Raw genomic sequence first — 15966 nt, forward strand, 5'->3', positions numbered from 1 at the left:
CACAATAGATATAAGTCAATGAACTAGCATGTCATCTAAAATGTATGGGGGCCTCCGGACTTTCCTCTGAAAGTTTCTCAAGAGACATAAAGACCTGATCGTTTTAATTTTTCACCCATTTTTTGTTTTGTTGTTTAGTCTGTCAACAGCGCAGCTCCACTCTCTCCATGTAGAACCATATGAACTGTAATATGTATGGGAAAGTTTGTAGAGATAGATGTTGGCTGACAGTTATCTAGGGTGTATGTCAGCCAATATTGTGATCTACAGTAGAAGTAAGCCCCTCAATACCCACCAAACCTTTTGTTGTTTCTAAGGAAAAAAAACAACCTAAGAGAATTGTGCAAGCAGCTAAAGCCAGCTTTACACGTTGCAATTTCGCATACGATATCGTATGCGATTTGCAACGGCCCCATAGTATGTGCGGCACGTTCAATTTGTTGAACGTGCCGCACAAACGACTAACCCCCGTCACACATACTTACCTTCCATACGACCTCGATGTGGGCGGCGAACGTCCACTTCCTGGAGTGGGAGGGACGTTCGGCGTCACATCGACGTCACGCGGCAGCCGGCCAATAGAAGCGGAGGGGCGGAGATGAGTGGGACGTAAACATCCCGCCCACCTCCTTCCTTCCGCATAGCCAGCTGGAGCCACAGGACGCAGGTAAGATCTGTTCAATGTTCCCGGGGTGTCACACACTGCGATGTGTGCTGCCTCGGGAACATTGAACAACCTCATGTTCAATTCATGAGGAATGAACGACGTGCATGCGATGAACGGATTTTCGTTCAATCGCAATCGCATGTACCTGTCACACACTGCAATGTAACTTACAATGCCGGATGTGCGCCACTTACGACGTGACCCCGCCGACACATTGTAAGATACATTGCAGCGTGTAAAGCGGGCTTTACTCTGGTTTTCCTATTGAAAACACAGTCTGCTACGTCTGGGTATTCGCCTCCAGAAAGCGTTTACTCCCAAAAATGGCGCACGACAGAGCACACAGTGACTCCACCTGCACCATTATAGTCAATGGCCACGTCGGCGCATGCATCCGAAACCCATTTTGCGGGTTGTTTAGATGGAAGTCCTGATGGGACCACTGAATAGCAACGTAAGAGAAAAAGGAGTGATAGTGTTTGGCTAACAGCCAAATGTTTGGGCATGTTTAGTGTAGCTATCCATATGAAATAATCAAAATAATAGGGGAAAAATAATTGTAAAGAGTGCCAAATAATCAATCATGGGTTAATCATGTACTATTAATGAATAGAATGGCTAGGACCAGTATTTGTGTATTTGATGATCCTGAAAGATGCCTGTGCTGCACCCGTGCCAGCAGCCGCCGCTGCTCGGATCCGGACCTTCCGGGGTGGTGGCTCGGGAGTCTCCGGACCCGGGGGTCTCGCTGACACGCCAAATAAAATGGGGGACGTAGATGTCCGGGCTAGGCCGTAATAGGTTTGTGACGCCACCCACGGTGTGTGGTGAGGTGAGACACCACTGCTGCTGTTACGGGCCACCCGGGGGAGATGTTGTGCAGCAAGTTGTTAACCCCTCCGTGGGTGGGGATGGTGGCCCCAGAACCTGGTTGGTGCGTGCAAGGGATGGCGACCGCAGGGTTCTGCTGGTGTACTCACAGTTAGAGACACACACAAGTCTCTGGTAAACTAAGGTGATGGTGACCGGTGCCGCGGCCGATTGCGTTCTGGTCCCCCACTCGGCTGGTGGTCGCTATCCTTTTCATGCACCATTTTTTAGCAGAAAATGACTTCCCAGTGTGAAACGTAGGAGTCCGCTCCCGGCTGGATGTGGCCTAAGGAGCCGTGCCCGCAGACGCTGGTCCGTGGGATCTATGGGCCCTGGCGGTGAACTCTTATCCCTAATCGGTGGGCTGTTGTCTTCTATGAGGGACTTTGGGTGGGACAGGACCTCTAGTCTTGGCCTCAATCGGTTAATTAACCAGTTCCAGTAGGTTCCGGCTCCTGGCTTCAGGGTCCGAGTACCCCCCTTTGTGCTACGGTTCCCCGTGTCAGTACCGGCGGGCTACAACCCTGGTCCGGTCCACCTCGGTTCCACCAAGCTGTCTTCCCGTCTTCTACTGTCACCGTCTACCTCCTAGCCAAGGCACCAGGGCTCCTACCCTGGCACCGCTCAACTTGTACTTCACTGCAGGGGCCTAACTATGACTCCCTGGTTTTGCCAGGGCGTCACAATGCCCAGGCATTAATTATAGAACCCCCTCTCGGTAACTATAGTGTCCTGTAGATCTAGAAATGATCAAAATTGACCCCATATGACCTAGAATTAATAACAACCGGAATAATTTCTATGTCTACAGGGTGGATTAAACCCCATAGTCCCCGAAAGATATGGTGACTCACAATTAGAAGGGAAACCCATTAGTTCATGAATATATGTGCACTCTTTTGTGCAATGATCAAGGGATTCTAGAGCGTCAAAGCAGCTGAGCTGCAATAGCATGAACAACCCATACGTAGGTGTGTACTATTTCTGAAAGAAGGCAGCCATGTTTTCCTATTTTTAAGAATGCCTTTACAGTTCATTTAATCATATCCCCATGACTTCTATGCTCCATGTAATGGCATGTTTAGGTTATTCTTTGACATGCACTGTAATAATTGTAGTGGGAATACAATTAGCATGCAGAAGTCTTTCGAGCTCATACTTTTATATACAGAGCTTGTTTAACTCCAGCTAGTGGGTCGGCAATCTGAACTGAAGCAATACTTGTATGTCATTTTCCTTCTGGCTGAAACAGGTTGCCATGGAGACAGCACTATATGGCCTTTGTCTGGAAACAATGTCCTCCTAAGGGATCTCATCAGACCAAGCAGAAGTCAAAGATTTTATGATCTCAACCACAATGTTCTTACGAAAAACATCTGAAAAAACTGTTCAATTAGTAGAGCTGAGGGGACTCGCAAAAACCCTGCTCATTTTCTTAAAGAATCCGGATAAGGTCCGGAATCTGGTACCCATATAAGTCTATGGGAACCAGAATTCGGGGATTAAAAATGTGGGTGAAAGGGATAGGGGGATAGGAGCGCATGCGGTGTACTCACCCACGCTCCGTGTCATAGTGGCAAGCTGCTTCCGGGTCGTGCATTCACTTCCGGAGCTACATGGGTCTAGATCGTGCACTAAAAGTAAAGGTACAGTAGCTAGAATGTATGTGCTCCTTCCAGGTATGGCGTAATTTGTCACGTGATAGGGGGGCATGTTCAAAATGCAGCCCACGATGTGTTCTGCTTTGCTCAGCCTATGCGGCCTGCTTCATGAAGCAGGCAGCCCAGAATGAGCAGCGCCCACGAGGTGTACTCCTCTGTTCAGCCTGTGCCTCCTGGTGCATGAATCGTGCACCAGGAGGCCCAGGATGAGCTGCACCAGCGATGTTTCTTCCTCTTCTGAGCCTGCACTTCCCAGTGCATGAATCGTGCACAGGGAGGCCCACGATGAGCCGCACCGGCGATGTTTCCTCATCTGCTTAGTCTGCGCCTCCCGGTGCATGAATCGTGCACCAGGAGGCCCAGAATGAGCCGAGCCGGCGATGATCCGCTGACAGCGTCTATGAGCGGAAGCAGTCAGACGCTGTCACAAAGGCTGGGGGCGCGTCTGACTGCACCAATCTCAGACACCAGGCCGGATGGTGGGCAGGGAAAGCCATGCATATGAAATGAGCATCACTGGGAAGCAGCAGGAGCAGCGTACAGTCAAGCCAGAGCCTGGGTAAGTGTGAGGCTCTTGCTTCATTCTTATTTTCTTTATTTCTGCTTTATTTTTTTTTATTTTCTCGAGTGCCGAATCCTGATTAAACACCCAGAAGCCCGGGCCCGGGTCCGGCACCCGGGCAACTTTAAAACCGTGCGGATCCGGACTTTTACAGTACGGGTCCGCTCAGCCCTATTTATTAGTTCAACCAGGAAATTAAGTGATTGGGAAAGAAAAGAGTCACGAATGGCACACTGCTAAGAGAGAGCGACGAGCACATCTAGGGCTGTGCCTCATAGCCCTGAGATTAAGTATCGTGTCTACTGATCATCAGGCAACTGTTACTGTCTGCAAATCTTTTCAAATTCCCTCAGAAATATGTCCAACTACCTGTCCTTTGCTATGACTGCAAAATGCTTGGGTCCGGGTTTAAAGATGTTGACATTACTGGACTCACTGTTCAAGGGGTAGATTGCTCGTTCTAAAATTGGATTAATTTAAGCTGATACTCTTGCTTGGCTTGACGCTTGGCTCTCTCAGCCTGGACCACCTCCTTGGTTTTCTCAGCCTGTCACTCAGTGGCCTCTCACTCATCTTGGGCCTGCCCCTCTACAAGCTCACACGCTCTGCTTTGCGTTCTTGAGGCAAAAGCTGAATCTACATTTGAGGGTCACATCCTCCCTGTTGCTGCAGAATGCATGGCAAGGAACGGTCCGTTCCACTCTGAGAGCTAAGGCCGCTAGTGGCTCCTTCTGAATTGGATAGTCCTGGAACCAGATCCATAACTGGGTCTCCTAGTGCTCCACTGACTCTGGCCTCTGGTGCTACATTGCGCTGGTCCCTGGTATCATCCTCCACCAAGGTACAGATCAACATCTCTGGTTTTTTTGGACCTTCACTCTTCACGCAAACGCATCAGCACTGCTTTCTCATGCTTCTGATAAGCACCTGTCATCTTAGCAGTCACTTGCCAAATAAAAGATAGAACAGAAAGACAAGGGAGGGGAAGAGGTGTAACTGCTACACATACAGTAATGTCCCAGGTGTAATTAAACACTGAGTTCAATCAAAACTTTGCACAAAATGTGCAAGTTTTAGTGACAGGAACTCAAACCACTCAATCACTAATGCTTTATAATAACACCACTTGCCACAAAATTGTCAAGAACAGCACTTTGCTGCCTCCAATTGACAGGAGAATATACCATTGACTGACAATTAATGAACGAGGCGCTACCAGACCAACTATTGGGGAGCTAACAGAAAGGGTATCGTATATATTCAACCAATTCCAATTTCCAATTCATGGAATATATATATATATATATATATATATATATATATATATATATATATATATATATATATATATCGGTACAGTCGAAGCTAAGCTTCACAATAACCCAGGAAAAACTATTAGCTGCCACTACCAATTGCTTTAAAAGCCTATTGGATTCCCATTAATGGTAGCGTATGGCTTTAAGGTTGCAGTTTATAGAGCTGGAGGAAATAAACTATTACATTTTATATATTTCATCCAGGAAAATAGGGAGTGTTTATAAAAATATACAAAAGATGTTGAGAAAAGGGAACAAAACAATACAATAAATACAGTTGCAAGAAATAAAAAAGATAAACAAAAGAAAATTACTAAACCTGATGCCACTGCAATGGCTTCAGAGGTTAGAAGAGGGTGGTATTCCTTAAGAAAATGGACAGAACCCACAGCAAGCTGTACCTTCTAAAAAGTGACAAAAGATTTTGGCTTTTTATTAGATTAAAGTTACAACCACATACCTCCCCTTGATTAGCTCATATAGGAGACATTTATGGGATGTGCTCAGCCCTTCAGAATTTTAGGAGATCCCCAACTTATCTCCCCTGGAGTTCCCAGGAGGAAGATTTTAATGCAATACTTCCTATCACTATTTTACCTTTCCACAGATAGGAAACATGATATATGTACTGTCAAACATCCGCCTGATATTAATTTGGAGCTCATAGGCGGGCCTCACATATATGAAAAAATATGCTTTTTCTTCCTCTTGTGACCAAAATTTGATTTGCCTCCCATAAATATCAGATCCATACGAACCCCAATATTCATCACTCATCACCAGTGCCCAAGTGTTTAGCAAAGGCGCTTTGATGAGAGAAAGTGTATGCAGTTGGGAAGCAATTCTCCTCTGTGTAAACGAAACTCTTGCTGGCTTTTCCCAAGCATTCTTCTGTTGTAATTACCTGTCCACACCAGGGGTCCTAGCTGAACAAGGGGCAGGTTGTTAGATTGCAAGCTTTCATTCGTCGTCAGTTATAATTATTTTTTTTTCTCCCCAGCTTTACTTAATAAGTTTTACTTTACTTGTTCAGTTTTGGGGTGGATATGTTCTCTCAAAATCACCTGCAGAACAACATGTTTTCTAATACACGCCAGATATTGGTGTATATTATTGCCCAAATGTGGAAAAGCTCAAAATTAGTACATATTTCATTTTCAGCAGTACAGAAATGCATGTGCCTTCATCCCATGTTTAAATGGGTTGTCCCATATTAGAAAAAAATGTGGTTTCTCTCTTTCAAAAACAGTGCCACCTTTGACTAATCGGTTACACGTGGTACTGCACCTCAGTTCCATTCATTACAATGGGGAGGAGTTTCAATACCTGACACAAGGGATAGTCAGGAGCAACATGGTTTCTGAAAGAAAACAGTTATGTTTGTCTAATTGTGGATATGCCTTTAAACTAGCATAGGATAATCCAGTTTTAGTAAAAAGTATGAAAATAAAATGCATCACAAGAGGTGAGTAATCATGACATGAAACTGCCCCTAATAGGCCACAGCAGTAGATATAGGATTATCAAGCACTGAATGCAGTGACAATCGTGATTCTAGGTATAATAATTGGGATTGCAGCATTGTCACTGACCTGCAGCTCCTTCACGGCTTCTGCCAGTTGTCTGACTGCACTTTCCTCCAGTGTGTTATCATTTAGAAGCTGGGATCGCAGGTCTTTAATTTGTCCTCTAAGTTTTCGGGCAGTTTCCTCAGGGTCCCAGCGCATTGCTGAAACTTTTTTTGATATTCCTCTGACACGATCAGCTACTGACAGAGCAGAGAGGATCTCCTTCCCAGACAGCTCTGTAACAACAAAATGTGAGGATAGCCATCACAGCTTTCACTCCCCCAAATGCCTCATGGGCAGCCCTAGTGGGGTACACAAGGGGTAAATGAGGGTCAGGACTCTAAAGAGAATGTATATTGGATGGTATGAAATTGTTTACTGACCAAGTAGAGTCTTGAACAAATTTCGTCAGTTGTCACGGCAGCATCAGGCTCAGTTCACTTTGTATATTCTGACACTCCACCCCATGGTTTCTCGGGTGTCTTTGATCAACACAGGCAGACTCAGGCGTCAACCTGCTGTGTGTTTAGTCATAATCAGGCTAGGAACAGTTAATCTCTGGTAGCCTGCTTGTTAGGATCCTTTGATCACATATTGGGAGGAAACCAATCACTTCTGCTTCTCTCATATTTAGGCTGGATGAAATCTCCTACCCATGCCAGCTATAGAATGTTAGTCTGGGACACCAAAACTCACAGACCATCTGGAAAGTGTTGCTTTTTGCCTAGAGTGGTTGCGGAGATTACCCATCGTCTTGTTTCCTCCCTGCTCTTTCTTTCCTCCTTATCTTTTATTGTCTTTTACCTGTGTGAGAGTGTGCTGTCTGACAGAGTTTTGGTTTACCCTGTCTGTGTTTTTGTGGGTTTAATCTTACTCCTGTCCCAGTCCCCGCTGGGGTAGGGGGTTATCAGATCAGGGCTGCTCAGGAGCAGGGCCAGGAAGGGGACTCAGGCATCCCCACCTTTAGGGGTATCCCTGAGACTAGGGATAGTATAAGGCCCCTAGCCTGAGGGTCAGCTTAGAAGCCCTGGTTTTCTGCTATTCGCATAATCATTGTGACATAGATAGTTAATGTTACTGTGCATCTATCTACCTATCAAAATCATTATGGCTCTAATTCATTATTGCCTTTGCCCCTGTTTATTAATCTAGTATTGTATATTTTGCAATTATTTTTTTTTTCACTCAATTTATTATTCTATTTGTGCCTTTTTTAAAATCTAACAATTGCAAATGTTTTTGCCTGAATCATCAATTGCCAGTTTTTCAAAAGTCGCAAAATTTTGCCACAATTTTCAAGACTTTTGGCACCAAAAGTCTTATGAACAGTTTAAAAGAAAAAGAGAGCCCATTTTTAACTTTGCACCAAATTTATTAATTGCGGTCGCAATTTTTATGAATTTGGCATTGTAATGACAACTAATACCACAAGACAAAAAAGGAAAGGGACTTAAGAAAAACACACATTTTTATTCATTGATATAAATCTTTGGCTAAATTTACCTTCAATATTCAAGCAGGTAAGTAAAATGGTCAAGCTGTTTCCCTCCAAAGCTTCTTTCAAAAGTAAAGGAAGTAATTTCTCATTGCGTTCAGTTTTTTCTAGGATATGTAACAGTGGCCATGTGCTTCTAAAGGGAGTAAAGGATCATCATCATATTGATTGTAAGAGGTAGTACAAAGAGAAAATAAAAAAAACATATAAAATGGCGTCTCGTGCCAGATCAAACCAGCAAACCCATTAACCCTAGAACGCGCAACCATAGAAATCTACACTTTCACATACCTGGGGCCTTTTAGGCCTGTGTGCAAATAACATGGAGTAACTCAAATAGAAATACTTTTCAAAATTATTTCAGATGTGAAATTTACAAAACATTATAATTATGTGTATAAAACAAAAAAAAGGAATTACACCGGCTTAAAACGCCCAATATATGAATTCTATATAATTTGTTTTTTATATATATATATATATATATATATATATATATATATATATATACATACATATTGTGAGATACTGGGGCCATTGATATGTGACGGACGGTATGTATCTCCCAGAACGTGTACAGAAACATATTAGAGCCCTATATAGTGGTCAGTCCAGTAACCTCCAGGCCGGGTTATGCAGGTGGCTCATGGCCACAGTTCTCGTTTAAAAGCTCTTTGTAAAGGCCTGGGTGGGGCAGAGTCTGTTTTGTAAGCTGCAGAGCAGGAAGCCTGGGAAAGTTCAGGCCTGTGTGGAACGATTATAAGTCTGTGGACCCTCCTGGAACAGCCAAACGGGGTATCGTAAGACCGTCTCCTACGGCAAGGGGTGCCTGTGTGACGGGGACCCGTATGGACGGTGCATAACCCGGCTGTGTTCCGGATGACTTTACCTGTACAGCGAGGACAATAAAGCTGTTTGGATTGGACTGTTTTGGGTCACTGCCTCTTTGTCGTCCTGGGGGACCCCCACCCCGCTACATTTTATATATATATATATATATATATATATATATATATACATACATATATATATATACATACATATATATATATACATACATACATATATATACATACATACATATATATATATATATATATATATATATATATATACACATATATATATATATATATATATATATATATATATATATACAGACACAGTGCAGACCAACAGTTTGGACACACCTTCTCGTCTCTAGAACAACTATTAAGAGGAGACTGTGTGCAGCAGGCCTTCATGGTAAAATAGCTGCTAGGAAACCACTGCTAAGGACAGGCAACAAGCAGAAGAGACTTGTTTGTGCTAAAGAACACAAGGAATGGACATTAGACCAGTGGAAATCTGTGCTTTGGTCTGATGAGTCCAAATTTGAGATCTTTGGATCCAGCCACCGTGTCTTTGTAGAAAAGGTGAACGGATGGACTCTATATGGCTGGTTCCCACCGTGAAGCATGGAGGAGGAGGTGTGATGGTGTGCGGGTGTTTTACTGGTGACACTGTTGGGGATTTATTCAAAATTGAAGGCATACAGAACCAGCATGGCTACCACAGCATCTTGCAACGGTGTGCCATTCCATTCGGTTTGCGTTTAGTTGGACCATCATTTATTTTTCAACAGGTCAATGACCCCAAACACACCTCCAGGCTGTGTAAGGGCTATTTGACTAAGAAGGAGAGTGATGGGGTGCTACGCCAGATGACCTGGTCTCCACAGTCACCAGACCTGAACCCAATCGAGATGGGTTTCGGTGAGCTGGACCACAGAGTGAAGGAAAAAGGGCCAACAAGTGTTAAGCATCTCTGGGAACTCCTTCAAGACTATTGGAAAATCATTTCCGGTGACTACCTCTTGAGGCTCATCAAGAGAATGCCAAGAGTGTGCAAAGCAGTAATCAAAGCAAAAGGTGGCTACTTTGAATGACCTAGAATATAAGACATATTTTCAGTTGTTTCACACTTTAAGTATTTCATTCCACATGTTTTAATTCATAGTTTTGATGCCTTCAATGCGAATCTACAATCTTCTGAGTCCTGAAAATGAAGAAAACTCTTTGAATGAGGTGTGTCCAAACTTTTGGTCTATATATATATATATATATTATATATATATATATATATATATATACACAGTTAGGTCCAGAAATATTTGGACAGTGACACAAGTTTTGTTATTTTAGCTGTTTACAAAAACATGTTCAGAAATACAATTATGTATATAATATGGGCTGAAAGTGCACACTCCCAGCTGCAATATGAGAGTTTTCACATCCAAATCGGAGAAAGGGTTTAGGAATCATAGCTCTGTAATGCATAGGCTCCTCTTTTTCAAGGGACCAAAAGTAATTGGACAAGGGACTCTAAAGCCCGCTTTACACGCTTCAATATATCTCACAATCCGTCGTTGGGGTCAAGTTGTAAGTGACGTACATCCGGCATCGTTTGTGAGGTGTCTGCGTGTGACATCTACTTGCGATCAGGATTGAACGCAAAACCGTTGATCGCAAACACATCGTATCATTCTCTAGAATTGAGCGTTTTGTTGCACGAACCTAGTGAATTGTAACGTGTGACATCCCTCATACGATTTTGGTGTCTGAGGCTATGTGCGCAGGTGTGCGCTCTGCACCGCAGCTTAAAAAAGGTCCGCTTCAGAGCGCAGCTGAAAAGCTGCGTTCTGAAGCGCCTCACAATGTCTGTCATTCACTAATCTCTGTCAGTCGGTCACTATCTCTGTCCCTCACTCTCTGTCCATGTCAGTCTATCCCCCTCTCTCATATACTCACCGATCCCCGGCGCTGCACGGCATTCACACTGCTCCGGCGGCTTTTACTGTTTTGAAAAAGCCGGCCGCCCATTAAACAATCTGGTATTCCCTGCTTTCCACGCCCACCGGCGCCTATGATTGGTTACAGTGAGACACGCCCCCCACGCTGAGTGACAGGTGTCACACTGCACCCAATCACAGCAGCCGGTGGGCGTGTCTATACTGTGTATTGAAATAAATAATTAAATAATTAAAAAAAACGGCGTGCGGTCCCCCCCCAATTTTAAAACCAGCCAGATACAGATAAAGCCATACGGCTGAAGGCTGGTATTCTCAGGATGGGGAGCTCCACGTTATGGGGAGCCCCCCAGCCTAACAATATCAGTCAGCAGCCGCCCAGAATTGCCGCATACATTATATGCGACAGTTCTGGGACAGTACCCGGCTCTTCCCGATTTGCCCTGGTGCGTTGGCAAATCGGGGTAATAAGGAGTTATTGGCAGCCCATAGCTGCCAATAAGTCCTAGATTAATCATGTCAGGCGTCTATGAGACACCTTCCATGATTAATCTGTAAGTGACAGTAAATAAACACACACCAGAAAAAATCCTTTATTAGAAATAAAAAACACAAACACATTCCCTCATTACCAATTTATTAACCCCCGACAAACCCTCCATGTCCGGCGTACTCCACAGTCCTCCAGCGTCGCGTCCAGCTCTGCTGCATGCAGGTGACAGGAGCAGCAGAAGACACAGCCGCTCCGGTCACCTCCACGCAGGTAATGAAGACAGCCGGCGATCAGCTGAGCTGTCACTGAGGTTACCCGCTGTCACTGGATCCAGCGGTGGATGCAGCGGTGGCCGCGGGTAACCTCAGTGACAGCTCAGCTGATCGCGCTACTCACCTCAGTTGCTGACTGGAGCTGACCGGAGCGGAGGTGAGTAGCGCGATCAGCTGAGCTGTCACTGAGGTTACCCGCGGCCACCGCTGCATCCACCGCTGGATCCAGTGACAGCGGGTAACCTCAGTGACAGCTCAGCTGATCGCCGGCTGTCTTCATTACCTGCGTGGAGGTGACCGGAGCGGCGGTGTCTTCTGCTGCTCCTGTCACCTGCATGCAGCAGAGCTGGACGCGACGCTGGAGGACTGTGGAGTACGCCGGACATGGAGGGTTTGTCGGGGGTTAATAAATTGGTAATGAGGGAATGTGTTTGTGTTTTTTATTTCTAATAAAGGATTTTTTCATGTGTGTGTGTTTTTTTACTGTCACTTACAGATTAATCATGGAAGGTGTCTCATAGACGCCTGACATGATTAATCTAGGACTTATTGGCAGCTATGGGCTGCCAATAACTCCTTATTACCCCGATTTGCCAACGCACCAGGGCAAATCGGGAAGAGCCGGGTACTGTCCCAGAACTGTCGCATATAATGTATGCGGCAATTCTGGGCGGCTGTTGGCTGATATTGTTAGGCTGGGGGGCTCCCCATAACGTGGAGCTCCCCATCCTGAGAATACCAGCCTTCAGCCGTATGGCTTTATCTGGCTGGTTTTAAAATTGGGGGGGACCGCACGCCGTTTTTTTTAATTATTTAATTATTTATTTCAATACACAGTATAGACACGCCCACCGGCTGCTGTGATTGGGTGCAGTGTGACACCTGTCACTCAGCGTGGGGGGCGTGTCTCACTGTAACCAATCATAGGCGCCGGTGGGCGTGGAAAGCAGGGAATACCAGATTGTTTAATGGGCGGCCGGCTTTTTCAAAACAGTAAAAGCCGCCGGAGCAGTGTGAATGCCGTGCAGCGCCGGAGATCGGGGATTGGTGAGTATGAGAGAGGGCTGCTAACTTCAGTCACTTAGGAGATTAGCGGTCACCGGTGAGTCTTCACGGGTGACCGCTAATCAGGGCGCGACACAGACAGAGCCGCAGCATGACCGTGAAGTCGGGTGAAGTTCACCCGAGTTCATTCTGACAGTGCGGCTCTGTCTGTGTCTGCTGTCATCTGCCATTCAGCTCTGCTACATGGCTGTCTGTGGCGGCTGTTAGCGGCCATTCAGCTCTGCTACATGGCTGTCTGTGTCTGCTGTTAGCGGCCATGTAGCAGAGCTGAATGGCAGATGACATAGTAAAAACGCATCCCTACACATTACACACGCTTGGCAAGTCAATAAAAAAAAAAAAAAAAAGGTGCCCAATGCATACGTCACAGAACACATGATCTAAAGGATCGCACACAAAATTGACCAATTTAACATAGACTACTAACGCTCGTGTGACAGCAAATGAACGACCAACGTGAAATCTCATAGATCCCGTATGCAACCTGGGCGTGTCACATCGCAAATGCGATTGTACAACTAATTGCAACGTGTAAAGTGGGCTTAAGGGCTGCAATTAACTCTGAAGGCGTCTCCCTCGTTAACCTGTAATCAATGAAGTAGTTAAAAGGTCTGGGGTTGATTACAGGTGTGTGGTTTTGCATTTGGAAGCTGTTGCTGTGACCAGACAACATGCGGTCTAAGGAACTCTCAATTGAGGTGAAGCAGAACATCCTGAGGCTGAAAAAAAAGAAAAAATCCATCAGAGAGATAGCAGACATGCTTGGAGTAGCAAAATCAACAGTCGGGTACATTCTGAGAAAAAAGGAATTGACTGGTGAGCTTGGGAACTCAAAAAGGCCTGGGCGTCCACGGATGACAATAGTGGTGGATGATCGCCGCATACTTTCTTTGGTGAAGAAGAACCCGTTCACAACATCAACTGAAGTCCAGAACACTCTCAGTGAAGTAGGTGTATCTGTCTCTAAGTCAACAGTAAAGAGAAGACTCCATGAAAGTAAATACAAAGGGTTCACATCTAGATGCAAACCATTCATCAATTCCAAAAATAGACAGGCCAGAGTTAAATTTGCTGAAAAACACCTCATGAAGCCAGCCATGGGAAGAAAAAAGTTTGGAGAAGAAAGGGAACGGCACATGATCCAAGGCACACCACATCCTCTGTAAAACATGGTGGAGGCAACGTGATGGCATGGGCATGCATGGCTTTCAATGGCACTGGGTCACTTGTGTTTATTGATGATATAACAGCAGACAAGAGTAGCCGGATGAATTCTGAAGTGTACCGGGATATACTTTCAGCCCAGATTCAGCCAAATGCCGCAAAGTTGATCGGACGGCGCTTCATAGTACAGATGGACAATGACCCCAAGCATACAGCCAAAGCTACCCAGGAGTTCATGAGTGCAAAAAAGTGGAACATTCTGCAATGGCCAAGTCAATCACCAGATCTTAACCCAATTGAGCATGCATTTCACTTGCTCAAATCCAGACTTAAGACGGAAAGACCCACAAACAAGCAAGACCTGAAGGCTGCGGCTGTAAAGGCCTGGCAAAGCATTAAGAAGGAGGAAACCCAGCATTTGGTGATGTCCATGGGTTCCAGACTTAAGGCAGTGATTGCCTCCAAAGGATTCGCAACAAAATATTGAAAATAAAAATATTTTGTTTGGGTTTGGTTTATTTGTCCAATTACTTTTGACCTCCTAAAATGTGGAGTGTTTGTAAAGAAATGTGTACAATTCCTACAATTTCTATCAGATATTTTTGTTCAAACCTTCAAATTAAACGTTACAATCTGCACTTGAATTCTGTTGTAGAGGTTTAATTTCAAATCCAATGTGGTGGCATGCAGAGCCCAACTTGCGAAAATTGTGTCACTGTCCAAATATTTCTGGACCTAACATATATATACATATATATATATATATATATATATATATATATATATATATATAAAAATCGTTTTTTTTTGTCTAAAAGTTTTTTTATATAAAAGTTGTAGTAAACATGGTGCACAAATATTTCTTTTCAAAAACTTTCCTTTTCAACATTACTGATTACCCCAATAATTTTCACATATTTTTTTGGAAGAATGTTCCTTGCAGACATTTTGTCCACAAGTAGTACAGAAATTCCAGATTTCCTTTCCTTCCTTGCTGGACAAATATAACAGTGCTTTCTTTTTTTTTCTCTTGGCTCTGGATGTTCCTGAAAACGTATACTACATCGGATCATAGCTTCTGTAACTTGCCTTGGCAAGCATTTCGTGTTGCTTTGCTCCATCATGGTAGGCATCAAAAGTTCAAAGACAAAGTAAGACAAGATAAAGACAAAGACAAAGTCTTCCCCAGTAACAGTACAGACAAAAAGACTGAGGATCACATGTACACCAAGTAAAGGTCTAAAAGGTCCCAGGTATGTGAACATGGGGTAGTCCCAAAAAAGAGTTATTTTACTGAAATGCCTATAACAACTATATACCTGAGGAATACTTAGAGTTTCAAAATTCTAACTAAAGTAATCTTGCAGAAAATAGAAAACAAGTAACCTAGCAGGCCTGCGAGGCCCCAGGTATGCGTTCTAGGGTTAATTGTAGGCAGGAATGCCAAGCTTGTTGCCTCTTTACTAGCATTTATTATAATGAGGTTATAATACCCTTTTGCCTTTGAACCCATTATTTCCTTGCTAGCCTTGAAGTGATTGTGGGAAGAAAATTGCCTATTGTTAAGCACCTGTCTTGTCTTTGGGTACGAGTTATACTCCCTTCCCCTGTGACTGCTGTCCTTTGCTCTGCTGCATGTCCATTTTGCAAGTGGCCTGAACATCCTTAGAGACATAATCTCCCAAGGCCTATTATGACCTATTTGAATACACCCCTGTGCCTGAGTATTGAGTCCGTAATGTGTTTACTAGTTTTTTGGGATTTGCCACTATCCTTTTCCTTCTGTTTCCACCTTCTGCTCAGACTTCATGATTTTCCTTATTTGCATCTGCTCTTGATAACCTATCAATTGCTGCTAGCATCATTAGTAGAGTCTATTTTTCTTGCTTCTGCTGTTAGTTACCCATTGTTTGCTGCAAGCATCACAAAGTGTTTGAGAGACTGTTCTCACTACATTACAATCTGCTATGGATAAACTACATCTGTTCTGCATCTCTGCGTTCTGGTCTGTACTGCCTTGCTTAGTTGTCTGCTGCTAATTGAAC

The 15966-nt window shown here is 44.2% G+C and overlaps 1 protein-coding gene across 1 annotated transcript in view; it reads right to left on the reverse strand.

The window, feature by feature from the left end:
• Window positions 1-15966, reverse strand: part of LOC142301233 (kinesin-like protein KIF27) — a 95658-nt gene that overhangs the window by 37242 nt on the left and 42450 nt on the right. The window contains exons 10-11 of the mRNA XM_075342255.1: window positions 8148-8275; window positions 6669-6880 (exon numbers count right to left, since the gene is read on the reverse strand). Of these exons, the coding sequence (XP_075198370.1) occupies window positions 6669-6880; window positions 8148-8275 (340 nt within the window). The remainder of the gene's footprint in view (window positions 1-6668; window positions 6881-8147; window positions 8276-15966) is intronic.

The sequence above is a fragment of the Anomaloglossus baeobatrachus genome, chromosome 4 (assembly GCF_048569485.1).
Source record: "Anomaloglossus baeobatrachus isolate aAnoBae1 chromosome 4, aAnoBae1.hap1, whole genome shotgun sequence".
Lineage (NCBI taxonomy): Eukaryota > Metazoa > Chordata > Amphibia > Anura > Aromobatidae > Anomaloglossus > Anomaloglossus baeobatrachus.